This window comes from Hyperolius riggenbachi, chromosome 10 (genome assembly GCF_040937935.1).
Source record: "Hyperolius riggenbachi isolate aHypRig1 chromosome 10, aHypRig1.pri, whole genome shotgun sequence".
NCBI classification, from domain to species: domain Eukaryota; kingdom Metazoa; phylum Chordata; class Amphibia; order Anura; family Hyperoliidae; genus Hyperolius; species Hyperolius riggenbachi.
The window spans coordinates 226,315,023-226,334,903 of NC_090655.1; the positions used below are offsets into that span (position 1 = coordinate 226,315,023).

Here is a 19,881-nt window from a genome sequence, read left to right on the forward strand (position 1 = left end):
TCTGAGCACATTATCCATCCTGCCCTCCAGTCTTGTGGTTGCAATCCCCCTGTGCTGCTGCTGCACTCATCTACTCCTATGAAAAGTGTCACATCACTCACTTAGCAGCATTCTCAATATTATGTTTCACAACGTTTATTAAACGAGGTTCTTCTTTTAGGAACTTTGTCAGATGATCTGAAGGAGTCAGGAGCAGGCAGCGCTGTTGCTGCTACTTCGCCTTGCTCCATCATGCGATTCCCAGTGCAAGAGGTGGTAGTAGAAACAGGACTGCCTGACCACAGCCCACAGCTCTGAAAGCTTACAAGCTCCCGCCTCCATGTACTTTAACCTGTTAGCAGCGTCAATAGAATTGTCTTATTTGAGATAAGTGCACTGCTTTTGACCTCCGTTAAAAGAACGCGTTGTGCTGTAAATTCTTGAAATGCTTTGATATCTCTCTCTGGCAGAAAATATAGAAACTGAAAGCAGAAGTTCTCTGTTATTGTCTAACACTGCCCCCCTAGTGACAAGTGGCCATCAACACACATTACAGCAGTACTAATTAGAAGCAGGGAATTGTAACAAATAAAGAAATGTAAAAATATGTGCTAAAAGAAATTGGCCTGGAGCACTTGTAAGCCTCTAAATAAATGGGCTGTTTAAAGGACCAATGTCTCGAAAATCTTAAAACAGTAAAATATATGTAAACTTATACAATTAAGAAGTGCGTTTTTTCCTATGTTGCTGTCACTTACAGTAAGTAGTAGAAATCTGACAGAACTGACAAGTTTTAGACTAGCCCATCTCCTCATGGGGGTTTAGAGATTTCTTTATTTTCAAAATGCACTTAGTGAAGGGCATTTACTCCGTCCAACTGCCAAAATAGTGTACAGCAAGCAGGGAGGCTGGCCAGCATCTTTATATAAATCTTTTTCAGAGAGTGTCTTTATAAAGAATAAAGGCCATGCTGAGAAGAATCCCCCATGAAGAGATGGACTAACTCAAAACCTGTCGGTAATATCAGATTTCTACTTCTTATTGTAAGTGACAGCAACATAGGAGAAAAGTAATTTATGGCTCATTTTACTCAGGAAGAAACGTACTTCTTATTTGTATGTGTTTTTTAAATTTTAAGATTTTCGTGACAGTTCCTTTTTAAGCATTAAAGGAGCAAGACAAAGACATGCTTGGGAATAAGCTTTGCAATGAAGAGTTTCATGTTTTTTTGTAGAACTGCACTAGAAAGTTTGTCTATTCATGCAAAGCAATGGTCTACTGCTGGGGCTGGCTTGTTAGACGGAAAGGCCTTTCTGAGAACTCTACAACTTTTGGCAGGCTTTTAGATATGCTTATTAGCATAAGCATGCACCTGCAAATAATTCCACATGGATACAAATGTATGCAAATTGAAAATAGACTAATCAAATTTAACCAGTGTGGTATTTCGACTTGAGGTTAAAGCAAATCTGAAGCGAAAAAAGAAACCTTATGATATAATGAATTGTATGAGTAGTACGGATACTGAATATAACATTAGTAGCGAAGAAAAGAGTCTCATATTTTTACTTTGTTATATAGCTTTTTTTTTTTAATTTAATAACATTACACCAAACTGTTACAGTTGCAGTTTTAATACCACACCCTGTCCTTTAAGCTATAAAACAAAGCGGAAATAAAGACCCTTTGAACTTTCCTGCAGTACAACCTTATCTCAACCTGTCTCTCACTGTTTAAACTCTTCAAAAAACGGGACTGAGTTTGACCAAGGTAGTCGAATAGCTCAGAGAAGCTCTTTTGCAAAGATAACTGAAGTTTATTTATTTTTTAACTCTTCCTGTACTGGAAAACAATGAGACTCTTTTCTTTGCTGCTAATGTTCTATTCCCTAGCTGTACTACACGTACGTTTCAATATCTCATAAGTTTATTTTCACTTCAGGTTTGCTTGAAAGGGACCCTGAGCAGGTGCCGTGGCTATGCATATAAGCATACCCACAGCTATTTGGTTAAAGCGGATCCGAGATGAAAAACTAACTATAACAAGTAACTTGTCTATATATCTCATCTAAAGTTTAGATAGTTTACACAGCAAATCTAGCTGCAAACAGCTTTAATAGAATAAGAATATTTTTTCCTGTGATACAATGACAGCAGCCATGTTGTTTGTAAACATTACACAGAAGCAGGCTTATCTGTATCTTGAGCAAAAAAAAACTAATCCCCTCTCCTCCTCCTCCCCTCTGCCTCAGAAATCTCTGGCTAGTAATACCTCCCCCTCCTCCTGCCCAGACTGAGCTCCCATGAGCCCTTGCTACTGTCTGAAAGTGCCTTGGCTCTCTGAAAACCTGTGGGCGTGGCTTGTTTAGTTTATAGAGAATTAGAGTATTAAAACAAAACAAAAAGTATTTGGCTTGAGGAATGCCCTATACACTATATGAAAGGAACACAATTATGCAATGAGTAAAAGTTCATCTCAGATCCACTTTAAGAGGAGATACTTACCGGTCCCTTATGGGATTGGCGACTTTCACATAGAGATACTTACCGGTCCCTTATGGGATAGGCGACTTTCACAAAGTCGCGCTGTGACCCCGGAATAGAAAGCCTGCGGGTCCTCTCTGCGCATGCGCAGGCTTCCTGGTTTCTTCTCCCACCCTCAGCTGCGCGTCATTTTGCGGTTCACGCGTAAAAGGGAGGAAGAGGCCAGGAAGCCTGCGCATGTGCAAAGAGGACCCGCAGGCTTCCTATTCCGGTTCACAGCGTGACTTTATGTAAAAGTTGCTGATCCCATGTAATGCATAGCGGCCAGTCCAGGAGCAGGCGCGCTTACCTAAGGGGCCGGGAAATGTCTCCTCTTAACCAAATAGCCGTTGGTAATATGCTTATATGCATACCCATGGCATCTGCTCGAGGTCCCTTTACTTGCATGCAGCCTGGAATTGCCAGCAAGTGAATTCAGTTGGCCCCATTCTAAGCTGTGTGCAAGTCACAAAGTTGGCTTCTCATTGCTCATCTCCATGAACCCTGCCTCAGGCATACCTCATAACAGCTGTGCATGGGGTACACTTTACAGATCGATTATTTGCTTGCTTATATTTGTTTTATAAGTTATTTTGAATGGTCAGTAAGTTATGTTTCTACTTAAGGTCTGTTGTAAAATATGTTGGAATAAGTTAATGTGAAGGTCAAATAAATTAGTAGTTTGTTTCTGCAAATATCTTGTTTTCTTTTATTGTAATTATATTGAAATGCTTAAAGCCACTGATGTGACGTAAATGACATCCAGGAAAGTCAGTTCTTTAAAGTAGTGTGTCTAAAAGAGGAAAAATAGGAGAGCCTAAGGATCTCAGCCAGGGATGGGACAAGGTCCTCCAGCGCTAGGGGCAGAGATTCCTCACCCACATTGTGCCCACCCCAGTACAAGTAGAAAATGTGTGTCTCCCCAGTATTAGGTTGGTTGCCCCCCCCCCCCCCCCCCCCCAGTATAGGTAGCCAGATGTGCCCCCAGAATTGGGCAGCCCCAATAGCCAGATGTACCCCCCAGTATTGGCTAGCATCCCTCCCCAGGTAAGATAGCTTGATGTGCCCCCAGTATTAAGCAGCCCTCCCCCCAGGTTTACATAGCCAGATGTTCCCCCAGTATTAAGCAGCCCTCCCTAGGTTACATAGCCAGATGTGCCCCAGTATTAGGTTGCCCTCCCTAGGTTACATAGCCAGATGTGCCCCCAGTATTAAGCAGCCCTCCTTAGGTTACATAGCCAGATGTGCCCCTAGTATTAAGCAGCCCTCCTTAGGTTACATAGCCCCAGATGTGCCCCCAGTATTATGCAGCTCTCCCTAGGTTACATAGCCAGATGTGCCCCAGTATTAGGTTGCCCCCCAGTCTAGTTAGCCAGATGTTCCCTCAGTATAAGCTAGCTCCCCTTTCCAGTATAGATAGTTTGATGTGCCCCCAGTATTAAGCAGCCCCAATAACTAGATGTTCCCCCAGTATTAGGTAGCATCCCTCCCCAGGTAAGATAGCCAGATGTAGTCCACCCTCTCCAGTATAGATAGGCAGATGTGTCCCCAGTTTTAGGTGGCTTCCCTTCCCAGTTAGATGTGCCCCCAGTATTAGCTAGCCCCCTCTCTAATATAAATAGCAGGATGTGCCCCCAGTGTTAGGTAGCCCCCCCTCCCAAGCGTAGATAGCAGGATGTGTCCCCTGGTCCCAGTATTATAAAGCCCTTCCCCCCTCCCCAGTATAGATTGCAGGATGTGCCACCAGTATTGGGTACCCACGTCCCCTATGCAGAGTATTCATAGTGGAGTGGTGTGTGCTGCCTGTGGCACTTTTAGTGCCCCCTCTCTATGACTCCTCTAGAGGGCATCATAGATAGGAGATGCTGTGACTGTGCGATAGGCTGAGATCCTGGCAGCTGCCTCTGCTTGTGGCAGGGTAAGGGGGGCACTTGGAGAGGCACAGGTGTCTTCCAAGCCTCTGCCTCAACCTTGCCATGATCTCAGCAACTTTGACAAGAACTAGCAGCAAGTCTTCAGGAAGGAGAGGTGTTCCCAGTATGCATTGTTATTTCTTACCTAAAATGCACAATCAGCGAGCTGGTGACAAGGTCATGGGTCCAAGGCTCACTGATGCAAACTGGGAGTAGAGGCGAATCCGTCTGGTTCAGTCCCACAGAACTACTGCAGAACAAGTTGCTGATTAATGCTGGACATGAGAGAAATTCAACACATTTTAGAGCATTAAATGCACCTTTTCTTGTATAACAATATAGTTTAGTCTAATCATCCACATACATATGGGTAGTGGAGGAGGGGTGATGGTCAGTGACCTGTTATGCAACAATTATTATTGGAGAGAAAAAAACAACCCCAATCCTCTATATCAGAAATTGCAAACTGTACTCCTCCAACTATAGAAAATTGTTGTACATACTTTATTATAATATCAGAGTGGAGGGCAATTCAAAACAATGAAAACAGGGAATCAAACAAGGCACTCAGTGGATATATGTACCGTAGATAATCAGGGTGACGCTCTGCAGCTTGTGCGTTCTGCGGTACCCAGAGCACGTCTATCGCATTGCGCTGCACAGTGTGTCACATCTCATTGACTTTAACCTCCCTGGCGTTATGATTGTTTCTGGATTCAGGGTCTAAAAGCCATACAATTTTTTCTCAAGCTTTTATACCCTAAAAACAAGAAAAAATACATACTACAGAGACATCTGCAACAACCCCTGCATATAACTCACTCAGGCTCGGGATTACCACGTTAATGGCCACCGCAACATGACTCAATGCATGAAGTGTAAATGGGGCCTAAACTTGAAGGACAAGTGAAGTGAGAGGGAGATGGAGGCTACCATATTTATTTCCTTTTAAAGAAATCCTGTAACGAAAAAAACCTCCCCTGGGGGGGTACTCACCTCGGGTGGAGGAAGCCTCCTGATCCTATTGAGGCTTCCCCCGTCCTCCTCGGTCCTACGGCGCGGCGATAAAGCTCCTGGAACAGCGGGGATGTAAATATTTACCTTCCCGGCACCAGCGCAGGCGCAGTATCGGCTCAGCCTCGGAGATAGGCGGAAATAGTCGATCGCTGTCAGGCCGCTCTACTGCGCAGGTCTCCTGTGCCTGCGCAGTAGAGTGGACCCAACGTAGATCGGCTATTTTCGCCTATCTCCGTGCGGAAAGCCGCAACAGCGCCCCCGCTGAAGCCAGGAAAGGTAAATAAATCAGCGCTTATCGAGGGAGGATTCCGGGACACTTCGGTGGAGCCAGCGCTGGACTGCCTGCAGCTACAGGGAAGGGGAAAGCCTCATTGGGACCCTGAGGCTTCCCCCTCCCGAGGTGAGTAACCCCCAGGGGAACGTTTTTTCATTACAGGTTCTCTTTAAAGGGAAGGTTCAGGGTCGATTAAAAAAAAAAAATCCACATCCACTTACCTGGGGCTTCCTCCAGCCCATGGCAGGCAGGAGGTGCCCTCTGCGCCGCTCCCGGTGGTCTCTGGTGGCGCGCCCGACCTGGCCAGGCCGGGCTTCTTGTGCACTCCAAAATGCGCCTCGCGGCGGCGCGCTGATGTCATCGGACGTCCTCCGGGCTGTACTGCACACGATGACGTCAGCGTGCACCAGTGAGACGCAGATTGGAGCGCAGAAGAAGCCCGACCTGGCTGCCGGCCTGGCCACGTCGGGCGCGCCAAAGGAGACCACCGGGAGCCTGCGGAACGGCGCAGAGGGCACCTCCTGCCTGCCACGGGCTGGAGGAAGCCCCAGGTAAGTGGATGTAGATTTTTTTTTTTTAATCGTCCCTGAACCTTCCTTTTTAACAATACCAGTTGCCTGGCAGCCCTGACTGTGTTGAGGTTATTGGGGAATTTTCTACATTGGTAACTATAGGTAGGGGAGCAGAGAGAGATGGAGGAAATATCACAATCTCTGTTCTGTTCATGTCAAGTATGAGGAAACGGGATAATATGGATGCAGAAACAGCAGACAGACAGACAGACAGACACTTAAAATAATAGTGTAGCGAGGTCAGGAGCTGAGAGATTTGAGTTATCGCAGAAAAAAAAACCTGATCTGCTGCATGCTTGTTCAGGGTCTATGGATAAAAGTATTAGAGACAGAAGATCAGCAGGACAGCCAGGCAACTGGTATTGCTTAAAAGGAAATAAATATTGCAGCCTCCATATCCCTCAGTTGTCCTTTAAAGTTTTTAGCATTTAAACACAAACGAGGACACAAATGAGTACTGGGGATTCTAGAACAGTCCTATTTAGGAGTAGCACTACAGATTAATCATATTATTATTTTTATTTCTAACTTCTTCTGTAGCGCTGTACAATGTACAAAGACATACAACAATGAGGAGCATAGCTACATGAGCAGTTCAACATACTATACATTTAGGACAACTAGTAATACAAGTAGAGATACATACAATTGATGTTTAGTTTGAAAAACATCAATACTAAAGGATGATCATTTGATAAAATGCATAAACACAGGAAGCACAAGGGAGAGGTCCCTGCCCTTGCAAGCTGACAATCTAGAGGGTAGTGGGGTGGAGACACTGAGGGGAGTAGACAAAGGGGTTAGCAGATGAGGCAGTGAGCTTTAAATTCTAGCTATTGCAAATTACAGGCTTGTTTGAACAGGTGTGTCTTCAACGTTTGAAATTTTCCAGGCTTGTAGCAAGATGGACATGCTGTGGGAGAGAGTTCCAAAGGAGAGGTGACACTTGTGAGAAGCCCTGGATGCAAGAGTGAGAGGAGGTGACCAAGCTGGACAATAGGAAGGTCTCTTGGGACTAGTGAAGGTTTCGGAGGGATGATATCTTGAGATTAATAAGATAATGTATGGAGGGGATAGCCTATGTAGAGCTTTGAATGATAGTGTTAGGAGTTTGAACTGGATCCTTTGGATGATTGGCAGCCAATGGATGCATCAACAAATAGGGGCAGTATCAGAGGGGAGGAGAGGTGGATGAGATGAGCACCCGAGTTCAGTAGGGACTGGAGAGATGCAAGTTTTTGGTAGACCGCAGAGTAGATTGTTACAGTAATCAGAACGGGAAATGATTAGAGCATGTAGAAGCATTTCAGTAGCCTGCTGCGTATGGAAGGGACGAATTCTGGAGATATTCTGAGATGGAAGTAGCAGGAGGTTGATAATGTGTTAATATGTGCTTTAAAGTGACACTGAAGTGAAATCTTATGATACAATGAATTGTATGTGTAGTATGGATAATTAATAGAACATTAGTAGCAAAGAAAGGAGTCTCATATTTTTATTTTCAGTTATATAGCTTTTTTTTGTATAACTTTGCATCATTCTCTAATATTTGCAGGTTACAAAATACACTCTGTATCTTAAGCTATGAAACAGAGCAGCGCTAATGACCCTTTGAACTTCCGTGCAGTCAAATCTTATCTGAAGTTGTCTTTCACGGTTACTTTGATGTATAAGTGCTTCAGAAAATAGCACTGCTCTGACTAAACTAGTCTGAGAGCTCAGAGAAGCTCTTTCGCGTAGACAACAAGTGAAGTTTCTTAACTCTTCCTGTACTGGAAACAATATAAGACTCATATCTTTACTACCAATGTTATATTTCTGAACTGTAACTACACATACCATTCATTATCTCATTAGTTTATTTTCACTTCAGATTTCCTTGGAATGAGAGCTCAGCGTCCAGAGTTACCACCTAGGCAGCGAGCTTTATGAGTTGAGGTTACGGGGAATTTTCTACATTGGTAACTATAGGTAGGGGAGCAGAGAGAGATGGAGGAAATATCACAATATCTGTTCTGTTCATGTCAAGTTTGAGGAAACAGGATAATATGAATGCAGAAACAGCAGACAGACAGTCAGGGACTCAAAATAATAGTGTAGAGAGGTCAGGAGCTGAGAGATGTGAATGTCATCAGCAAAAAGGTCTCATGAAGCCCCCTCCATCCCCCTCAAATGTTATGCGTGCCCCTCAGTGCCCGTGCATTAAAATATCTTACCTGTACGCAGGCTCCGTTGTGTTGGTTGCTGGCAAAGTCGCCCATCCGATCAGTCTAATGCAGGGGTCTCAAACTCGCGGCACGCGGGCCGTTTGCGGCCCTCGATACAATATTTTGTGGCCCTCACCGGCAAAAGCTTCCTTATAGTTCGCTTCAGTGCTCCCAAGTAATCCACCACTAACCGATCCAAATCGCCCGGGGGGGGGGAGGGGCAATCTGCCGGCATTTCCTGGAAGGGGCAGAGCTTTCAACTTCAGCTCTGCCCCTCCTGACGTCAATCGCCGCCTCTCCCTGCCCCTCTCTGTGAAGGAAGAGTGAGAGGGGCGGGCAGAGGCGGCGATGCGCCGCGATTGTGAAATTCCTTATGCGGCCCAGCCTCATCCTGACTTTGCCTCCTGTGGCCCCCAGGTAAATTGAGTTTGAGACCCCTGGTCTAATGTATTGTTCGGACATGGTCGAAAATCTTGGACCGATGTGGCCGACTGTAATTCAACTTAAAAGGTGAAACAAATATCTGAAATAGACTCATTACATGCAAAGCAAAATAACTCAAGCCTTTATGTGTTATAATTTTGATGATTATGGCTTACAGCTTATGAGAACCCCAAAATCGAAATCTCAGACTGTTAGAATTTTGTGAAAATGTTCAATATTCTAGTCTCAAAGTGTCTGACTCTAATCAGCTATTTAATGCAAAACACCTGAAAAGGGTTCCTATTTCATATATCAGTTTCACTTTCACCTTTTAGGTTGAGTTACTGAAATAAACGGAGCAGGTCAGGACTTTGTGTTTCTTTTGCTGCAACACAGCAAATGGTTCCATTTCTAATTACAAGTGGAAGCGGCTATATTTTTTTAAAATAGGATCTACCTCCTGTGTTTCTCAGCGCTGCAGAAAATGTTCCAAATGGGTACGTTTTCTGCTCAAGTAGGAAGAGAGCCTTACTCCAATCCAGAATCAGCTGTGGCTAGAAACCAGAGGAGAAGTGCTTTGCTAGTAAGAGCCAACAGGGAAAAGTGAAACCAAGAGGAGATCAGAGCATGATCAAACTGAACCATGTCATTGACTGTAAACTTCCGCTGCCTCTGCTCTGCATCTGCTGGGGCACAAAGGGAGGTGCAGCGGGACCATGCCTCCCAACTGTCACGATTTTGCCAGGACTGCCGTGGGTTAAGAGGCATGGTCCTGACTACCGCGGCACCTCCCTTTGTGTCCCGGCAGATGCAGTGGATGGATACAATCAGTGATGCGGCTCAGTTTGACACAAGGGGAGGTACCGTGAGACTTGAGACCATGCCACCCACACGGGGCAAAATCGAGAAGGCTGGGAGATCGAGAAGGGATATGGTGGCGCAGAGGTTACTAGGAATAAACATAAATAATATTGTTACCATCTACATTGCCAGTTCCAGCTATTTTTCCTATTTCCTCCTACTTTACACACCTAAAGCACACATACAATAAATAATAATAATAAAGTAATGAGCTAGTGTAAATTGAGCTTCCAGCTGTCTGTCGCGTTGAGAGCTAACGTAAACACAGGAGTTTAACCCTGTCTGTGCTCCCAGCAAACCAGGAAGTAACTACACTGCAGCATCTCTGGAGGAGTTCTATAAGCTGTAACACGGAAATGTTTTTCTGTAAAGGTTATTATGCTGTTGCTTATCATTTAGAGCAGAGAGAAAGTTCTGAGTTTAGGTCCGCTTTAAGCAATTAAAGTACAACGGTCCTCCTGGTCCACTGAAAAGCAGCAGGGCCCATTCACACTCTCACTATCCTAAGGGGTTGTCCTGTGGCTTTTCATAGCACTAATGATCACTGATCTAACATATTACAACTTTTCAGTCCTGCCTTCACACCTGAATTGCATCATTAACTTGAATATGTTACTGAATGTGGCAGTTATTTTTTTTAAACACACCAATTTTAATTACTGTATTAATAAAACTGTGCTTCTCTGTACTTTCTAGATAACAGGAATACACAATCACGCCTCTGAACGCCCCTCCCCCCCTCCTTTTTAAGGGAACCGGTACTGGTGCAATAAAGTTATCTATCTACCTCCTCTGTGTGCATCTCAAGGCTAAACTGGACATCCTACTGAGAAAATGATGAGATATGGCCAATGCAGTCTAGTGGCAGTTGTGAAATACAGTGATGTTGTTTCCTCTCTACTCAAGGAAGCGGCATGGGACCAGAGCATCGGTGAGTGGCTGCGTGGGAACAGATCGGCTGCATAGGCCCCAGGTAAGTGAAACTCTTATTTTTTACACAGTTTTGAGTTCTGCTTTAGGGCAACCACGGTAACAGCCGTTTGGGAGATTAGACCCGACCCCACTCAGGTTAAAAGTCACTTTCTGAACTAGACCAAATGTTGAATATTTGAACAGTGGCACCAAATTCAGAGTAAAATGTTAAAGGGAGGCAGTAGTGGACTTACCTCCCCAAGTAGACTCCGGAGGCACTTTTGCTGGCACAGACTCAAAGAGAAGTTGCTTCTGTTATTGCCCGAGGAGGAAGCTTTTTTTGCTGATAATTAACTGTTTCGAGTCTATTTGGAGAGGTAAGTCCACCACTGCCTCCCTTTGTAAACAGTTTTTAAACTTTTTACTGATTTTGGCGCCTCTGTTCAAATATTCAACATTAAGTATGGTTATGTTTTATGTGTTCAATTTGTTCAAATTTACAAGACAAACACACACACACAAAAAGCTTTTTCAATTGCAGGGCTACAGTGATTTATGTTCCCATAAACCTAGGAGACTACTGGTCCCCCTAGTGCCAGAAAACCCAGGGTGTAGCCACAGTCTTTATTGAGAGGCCCAGATCTTCATCTAGACGACTACGCCTATACCTTCAGCGCCACCCCACTGGAGATTTAACCAAACCAGCAGGTGACTTCCGCCTTCACCTTTTATGTTGCCAGATATTTTATTAAATATCTCATTTGTACCATACAATAGCTTCATGAACAATTTGTCCTATGAAATGCCTATATACACAGGTCATCTTCATCACAGAGTGTGCATTTCCTGAAGCGACATACATTTATATTCCAGCATTGTAAGCCTGACAAGCACTTTCACTAGAATGACTTTGTTGGTGTTTAAGCAGGTAGTCTTTCTGAGTGAAACATTTCCCACACTCTGAACATGCATAAGGACGCTCGCCTGTGTGACTTCTCTGGTGTTTAACAAGGTTTGCCTTCTCAGTGAAACCTTTCCCACACTCTGTACATGAGAAAGGACGCTCTCCTGTGTGAATTTTCTGGTGTCTAAGAAGGTGTCCTTTCTGGGTGAAACCTTTACAGCACTCTGGACATGAGAACGGTCGCTCCCCTGTGTGAATTCTCTGGTGTTCGAGAAGAGAACTCTTCTGGGTGAAACATTTCCCACACTCTGAACAAGGAAATGGCCGCTCACCCGTGTGGCTTCTCTGGTGTACCAGGAGGTGTCCTTTGTGGAAGAACCATTTACCGCATTCGGAACATGAAAAATGGCATTCACCTGTGTGGCTTCTTGAGTTTATACCAGGGGCATCTTTGTCACTGAAAAAATTCCCATTCTCAGAACATGAAAAGGGACACTTGCCCGTGTGCTTCATTTGGTGCATAACCAGTGATCTCTTATACCGGAAACTCTTCCCACACTCCAAACATACAAAAGGACGCATATTTTTGTGGATTTTCTGGTGTGCAAGAAGGGCCGATTTATCACTGAAGCATTTCCCACAGTCAGAACATGAAAATGGCCGCTCCCCAGTGTGACCTCTCTGGTGTGTTCGCAGGTCTTCTTTGGTGAAGAACCGCTTCCCACATTGTGAACATGAAAAAGGGCGCTCGCCCGTGTGCCTCCTCTGGTGCGTTAGAAGGTCTCCTTTCCGAATAAAACATTTCCCACACACTGAACATGAGAAATCACGCTCCCCTGCATGTCTTTTCTGGTGCATGAGGAGATTTCCCTTGTAAGTGAAACATTTCCCACACTCTGAACAAGAAAAGGGCCTTTCACCTGTATGAATTCTCTGGTGGGTAAGGAGGACTCCTTTCTCAGTGAAACATTTCCCACAAACTGAACAGGAAAAAGGACGCTCGCCCGTGTGAGTTACTTTGTGTGTAAAAAGAGCTCCTTTCTGAGCGAAGCATTTCCCACACTCTGCACATGGAAATGGCCGCTCACCTGTGTGAGTTCTCTGATGGGCAACAAGAAGGGAATTCTTTCTAAAGCATTTACTACATTCAGGACATTGAAATCTCTTCTCACCTCCCTCTCTAACATCAAGATATTTATCGGAAGAAGATTCCTCAGGATTAGATGGATCTATTGATCTATCGGTAGTGTGAGATCTTGACTGGATATTTGGCGTAACAGGAAGTGATCTGTCAGAAGATTCCTCAGCATTAGAGGGATCTGGTGATCTCTCTTTTTTGGTAAAGTCTGTGATGTGTATTACCAGTAATGGAATTTCCTCCTGGAGAATATTGTGTGACACCATTATCTTCTGCATTATAATCCGGAGGTGAGATAAGATGTCCCTCCGAGGTGTTCCCCACATCCTGTCCATCTATTAAGGGAAATAATAATAATAGTTATTGATAGAGTGAATTCTACGTTTTCTCTGCTTTAAAATGATTCAACCCCACCCATACTATGAGACAAGGCCCCGGTGGCTTAATCAATGGCAGCTTGAAACACAAAAATAAGTAACTAACGTATAAGTAAAGTTCTAAGTAACGTCTGCTCCACTGAACCCGCAATGAGCCCAGGCAGATGCAGTGGCTTTAATGGACATGATCCTCACACTTTGATTGGCCCAAAAGGCTGTCTGTCACTCAGGGAGGGTTTAATGGAGCAGACATTACTTAGGGCCCTTTCACACCAGAGGGCTTTTTCGGCGTTTTAACGCCACGGCCGAAGTTGGCGTTTTCCTAGGTAAAAGAAAGTCCATAGACTTTCATTTTACCATTCACACTAAACGCCGCGTTTTGGAGCGTTGCGTTTCAACGCTCCCAGGCGCTTTTTCTGGGCCTACCGCAGCGTTTCTCATTACAATTGATTGTAATGTATAGGCGTTAAAACGCCTTCAAAACGCCTGCAGCCAAAACGCAGTGTTTTAGCCTTTCACCGCTGCCTGTAGTGTGAAAGAGCCCTTAGAAGAGCAAGTTAGTTGGCAGCACATGCTACGCTGTACTACAGCGCGTATCATACGCATAACTCGCGCTCCTGTCATCCCTGTCATCTCCTAAAGCAGTGCAACTTCATGAATCAGCCCCAATGTCCCAATGATGGTAAATAGACAGTGATTATTGTCCATGTATATCAATCTGTCCTGGCCGATTGGTTTGGATGATAATCAGTGTTTGTAGTTCACAATGAACGACAATCGATCCATTCAAAGTACTCATGTGTGGTGACTTTCACACTTCTGGGTCCTCATTTTCACGCTTTCACTAATGATCCGATCGATGGACTATCCCTGTGCCATTACTAAATTTAAATGTGCGCTGTTGTTCACTGGTTGCTAACCATCTGGGATCAATCTTTTTTTTTTTTACTGACCGTATTTGAGGATGTGTACGGGTCTTAACCTCTTGAGCAGCACTACGCAGCTTTAACAGTTTATTGCTCAGTCATACAACTTAGTACCCAAATGAATCATACCTCCTATTCTTGCCACCAATAGAGCTTTCTTATGCTGCTGTGATCTCTCTTTTTTTTTTTTTTCTTCTCAATAAATTTTTATTGTTTTATAAAGAGGATAACAATGATTTGCATCAATATCCGAATCATCTAAAGTAAAGCATAGATGGATGCAGTACAAACCATATACATTAGTATAGAGTAGAATTACAACAGGGAGATTGTCAAATAAAAAGGAGACCAATAACATTGTTATATAGAATACAACATTGCCCCAGATAATCTTTTATAAAAAAAAAAAAAAAAAAAAGTTTTTTTTTTTTTTTTTTTAAACCCTGTTTCTTTGATTCCCCCCTCCCCCCTAAATTGGCCCTAGACTGCAATCCATGCAATACACTACCCATACATAGGCATCAGCCTATGTATGGGATTTGATTGTGAGCCGTTGCTGCACTAGATTGCAGCACTGTACACATAAATATTTGCCAATTTTTTTTTAGTATTTCAGCCTGCCAGCTCCGTTCGCGGCTGGCAGGCTGTTCGAGGCGGACTCCTGCGAGCGCTCGTTCCCTGCTAATTTTGTGAGGAGCGAGATGATGCCATTTCCTGTGCCTGCCACCACCCATCGGCGTTATACAGTCAGGAGGTGGTTAAGAGAGTCTGTCCTATTCCTTAACAAAATGGAAGTTCCCCTCCTTAACACAGAAGGTATTTGAAATTAATTAGGTTGGAGTGAGCTTTGAGGTGTCCCACAGTGCATCACTGCTGAATATGCAAATCATCTCTTTGTTGCCCCTGACAGCTAGACACCCCTCCAGGACCGCTGAAATGCAATGATGTGTCAGCTTGTTAATATTACAGAGCCACACTAATCCAACATGCATACAGACTGTTTCAGATTGGTTGATCCTCATCAGTGCATGGCATGGATTAATAAATGTGACTTTATGGGGTAGGAGTTCTGGTTCACCATGAGCTTGCTGGGCGATCTGTAACTCTACTCCTCCAATGTAATCAGCCTGCAGGCTACTACCCGATCAGCAGAGCTGTCACTTGAAGGAGCGGGGAGAGGAAGCATAATAATTGCTGGATGGAGACACCGGGAGGAGCCGGCTCCACTGCTGGACCAGAGGGACAACTGGACCTAGAACAGAAGACAAATGGTGCAGAGGAGACAAACAGAAGACCTCCTGCGAGAGGGGATCACCACCTTTCCTCCTACGGGTGAGATAACATTTTCCTTCTGCAAGGAATGAAGATGCTTCAGGTTACCCTTAGAATGAGGGCATGTTATGTCATTACCTGGCATTCCAGATCTGCTGGACCCAATCATCTCACACTTCTCCAAAACCTTCTGATCCCCCCTTACACACATCTCCTCGTCTTCCTTCTTAATGATCCTCATCATTATTTCCCCCTCCTCCGTAGACTGATGATCACCCCTCAGGTATGTCCCTTCTTCTTCAACTTCAACTTTTACATAAGTCTCTTCTTTATACTAAATACATAAGTAAATACATAAGATAATGGAAATTCATGAATTAAGGAACCAGGACTGCACATAATAATATCATCTCAGTTTTTTTAACGGATACCAGAGCCCAAAAACTTTGGAGAAATGGGGGGAGCAGGCATATACTACGACCTGTTCTTATGCCCAACGATTCCCCCATTCTATCTGCCCCCCGTAGCTAATCTAAAAGCCCCCCAGGATCCTCTTCCGGACGGGACTTACTGCGCAGGCATCCTACAGCGTGCTCCCATGGCCAGAAGTGCACTGTGCATGTGTATGACATCATGCGCATGATGCAGTGATGTCATACGCCTGCGCAGTGTGCTCCCGGCCACAAGAGCGTGCTGTAGAATACGTGCAGCTCGACTCCGCAGAGTAAGTTCCAACCTGGCAGACTGAAAGAGGATTCTGGGGGGCTTTTAGGTGAGCTACGGAGGGCAGATAGGAGAACGGGGGAGTGGTGGGCATAAGGACGGATAGTAGTATATGGCCTGCTCCCCCTTTTCTCCAAAGTTTTTGGGCTCTCGTATCCTTTAAACAAGAGAAGTATATTTCAACACATTGACAAAATTAACTGACATCTCCAATATGCAGTAGTGGCATACATTGACAATGCTTTGTGAACAGTAACAATAAAACAAGTTAAAGTGCAATAAAGTACAGCAAGACGCAAATGATTAGGTACGGTTACAGGCCTGGGCAACTCTATAAATCAAAACATCATCTCAGTTTAGAATAATTCTTGATAAAATGTCGAAACAGAGGCGCCAGAGCAGAGTAAAATATATTTTTAAAGTTTATATGGGGGTAGTGGTGGACTTGCCTCCCCATTAAAGACTCGATAAGTCAGTTTCAATTAAGAGAAAATATTTATTCTTACTCAAACAATGCTGCAACACGTTTCGCAGATCAACAACCCCTTCCTCAGGCAATAAAAAGGACAACATCTTTTATCCGGTCCAAATAGGCAGATAGGCAGAGGCATTTTTCCCTTTTTGGACCAGATAAAAGTTGCTCTCCTTTTTATTGCCTGAGGAAGCGGGCTGTTGATCTGCTAAATGAAGCTTGTCCACCCTGGTGGAGGAGTGTCCCCTCTTTTTCTACATCTACAGAGAGCGACAGGTCAATTTCCCCATCAGCATATATAGTGGATGCCTTGGAGATAACCCATTTTTGTGAGTAGCACACTTACACTTATTATATAAAAACTTCATTGAACATGCTACACTATAATGCGCTCTCGATTGTCTTCTTTCTTTGTTTTTTGAATCATTCTTGAGCTCTATTCTTTTAGTAAAACCTACCTGGTAGTGATGGGGGATGGTGTGATCTTCCTGTGGACCATCCTGGTAATAAAGAGGACCTGTATATGTCTCTGCTGGGTTTCTATTACTGGGTCCATCTGTAGGAAATACACACTTACTGAATACATTGTTTGTGTATGTTTAATAGATGATGGGAGATCTAGGTGGACCCTCCATACTGCTCTCTCCTTTACAAGAAATGAAAGTCTCCTCTTACCCGGTGATTTGAGGGGCGGCTGACTTTATATCAGTTTCAGTCAATCTACATATCATAAATACTTACTCTCGTCACTATCTGGAGAAATTTCCTCCTCTTTGACCATCTTCATCATTTCTCCCTGTTCTGAAAGCTAGGGATTGTCCCACACATTCACCTCATCTTCTTCCTCCTTAAAGAGACACTGAAGCGAAAAAATATATATATGATATAATCAATTGGTTGTGTAGTACAGATCATTACAAGAACATTAGTAGCAAAGAAAATATCATTTTTATTTTCAGTTACAGTATATAGTGTTTTTTATAACATTGCATCATTCTCTCATATGTGCAGTTTACACACTACTCAGCATTCTAAGGGCTTGAGTCACAAAGCGGTGCTAACTGTTAGCACGCCTGTGAAAACCCCCTTAGCACGTCTAAACGAGCTTTTCGCGCGCAAAACTTTATGCGTGTAAAACTTTACGCGCGCACTGCACAGAGCGCAGGGCGCTCCGCGCGAAGTGCCCATTAAAGCCTATGGGACTTAGCACGCGCATAGGACTTTGCGCGCGTAAAACTTTGCGCGCAGAACTTTGCGCGCGATCTGATTGAGAAATCCTTTGCTAACCTACTTAGCACCCTGGTTAGCACGTCTAAAGACTTTAGAAGTGCTAAGTAGGTTAGCACCGCTTTGTGAATCAAGCCATAAATGTTTTTACAGAGCAGGCTGTGAACTATTGACCTGTCCTCTGGAGAGAAAAAGAAAATCCTTCACTGACAGTTGAGATAATAAGCTTCAGAACTCAGAGCTCTCTGCCACTTTGAAAGTCGTAGAGCTCAATGGCGTTTTTGGATAGATAATAACTGGAGGCTCTTAACTCTTCCTGTGCTGGAAACAACATTAGACGTATGTCTCTGCTCCTAATGTTTTATTTCTTAGCCGTACTACACATACAAATCATTATATCATCATTTTTTTAGATCAATGTGTTCTTCCTCCTAAACCTACAAATGTATAGAAAAAAAACCTTTAACATGCAAGTGAGAGGTATGTGGAAGCCGTCATATTTATTTCCTTATAAACAATACCAGTTGCCTGGCTGTCCTGCTGATCATTCTGGCATGAGTAGTGTCTTAACCCCACACCCGAGAGAAGCATGCAGCTAATCTTGTCAGGTTTTTGTCAGAAACATCTGATCTGCATGCTTGTTCAGGGTCTACTGCTAAAAGTAGAAAACGTTTACAGTCAGATGATCAGCAGGACTGACAGGCAATGTGCATTGTTTAAAAGGAAATCAATATGTCAGCCTCTATATGTCTCTCACCTCGGGATTCCTTTAATGTGCTAACACAAATGAACAGACTATATGCATACATTATATGCTCTCATATGTTTTGTAGTCACTTTTTGAGCGCTCTCCTCAGCTCCATCTACATGATATTGGTGAGGGCCCCTTAAGACATACCAGTTACACCCTAATGCCTACTTTAAAGCAAACCTGCAGTGAACATAAACATATGATATAACGAATTGTATGTGTAGTACAGCTTTTAGTAAGAAGTGGAACATTAGTAGCAAAGACAAGAATCTCATATTCAAGGGTAGGCATGGCCCTGTCTAGGAGAACTCGTGGAGAAGCATGTGATCAGTTTGATCCAAAATGCTGCTCCTACATTTTGGAACTCCTTACCTCAACGGATCAGGACAGCTCCATCCCTGGACGTGTTTAAATCCAGACTGAAACCCACCTGTTCAGTTTGGTATTTGCAGAAATATAACTTTTGTTGTGTGAATACTTCATCCTAATACCAACTAATGAATCTGAGAGAGCCTAAGCGCTTTGTGTCCTATGGGAGAAAAGCGCTATAGAAATGTTATTGTATTATATTGTATTGTATATGTAGCCGCAGTTTGTATTGCGGGCAGCCCCGGCACCAAAATTAACTCTTATAGCCACTAATCGCGGCTATTTACATTGGCGCCTGAACTACTTGGGTGTAGGGTTAGGTATCATTTTGGGAGGTCAGTTAAGATTAGGCATAGGTTAGTTAGAGGATTGTAGAGTTAGGCATCGGAGGGGGCTGGTTAGACTTTGATATTGGTAGAGGGAGGGCTCTGTGTGAGAATGTTTAGGTTAGGTCAGTAATTTACCATTATTATACTACTCCCACCGCCCATTTCAAATCTGTAACTTTATAAGCAATGTAAATAATACAGTAAATTGTGCATCCACCAAGAGAAATGAATATAACTGTATACATTTGGTAAACGATAGATAGATAGATAGATAGATAGATAGATAGATAGATAGACAGACAGACAGACAGACAGACAGACAGACAAAGATACAGCAGCTGGTGGAGATGGGGAAATGACAAAATAGGGCTCCTGAATTTAAATATATAGATAATATAAATAAATATAAAATAAGCTCCTGTTACCTCCTATACTGCCAGTCTCAGCAATGACCCCTCTGTACTTCCTCCCCAAACTCCCAGTGTTTGTTGGTTGCTCTCCTTCCTGTCTGTGCGTTCCACTGAGTACAAAATAGATCTCCCTCTTGTGGAGAATAGTGGAACTGAAGCCCTAGTTACTAGGGCTTGTACAGTGTTCTGCAGTGTCGCTCTACACTAAAATTCACACTTGAAGAGGAACGCCAGTGAAAATAATGTAATAAAAAAAGCGCTTCATCTTTACAATAATTATGTATAAATGATTTAGTCAGTGTT

The 19,881-nt window shown here is 43.6% G+C and overlaps 1 protein-coding gene across 2 annotated transcripts; it reads right to left on the minus strand.

Moving 5' to 3' along the window:
* Positions 1-6,328: 6,328 nt before the first annotated feature.
* LOC137534664 (oocyte zinc finger protein XlCOF6-like) lies at positions 6,329-19,673 on the minus strand. Of its 2 annotated transcripts, XM_068256279.1 has the most exons (4): positions 19,594-19,673; positions 17,234-17,351; positions 15,436-15,631; positions 6,329-13,057 (listed from the first exon to the last, which is right to left on the minus strand). In XM_068256279.1, the coding sequence occupies exon 4, from the start codon at positions 13,055-13,057 to the stop codon at positions 11,543-11,545; it is 1,515 nt and encodes a 504-aa protein (XP_068112380.1). In that variant the 5' UTR covers positions 15,436-15,631; positions 17,234-17,351; positions 19,594-19,673; the 3' UTR covers positions 6,329-11,542. The 2 variants fall into 2 exon arrangements, with proteins under 2 accessions (XP_068112380.1, XP_068112379.1); XM_068256278.1 differs by lacking the exons at positions 17,234-17,351; positions 19,594-19,673 and adding an exon at positions 16,951-17,042.
* Between the last annotated feature and the right edge of the window lie 208 nt (positions 19,674-19,881).

Bases quoted from the DNA above. Each gene is read 5' to 3' on its own strand.
- LOC137534664 (XM_068256279.1), bottom strand. From the start codon at position 13,057: ATGGACAGGATGTGGGGAACACCTCGGAGGGACATCTTATCTCACCTC.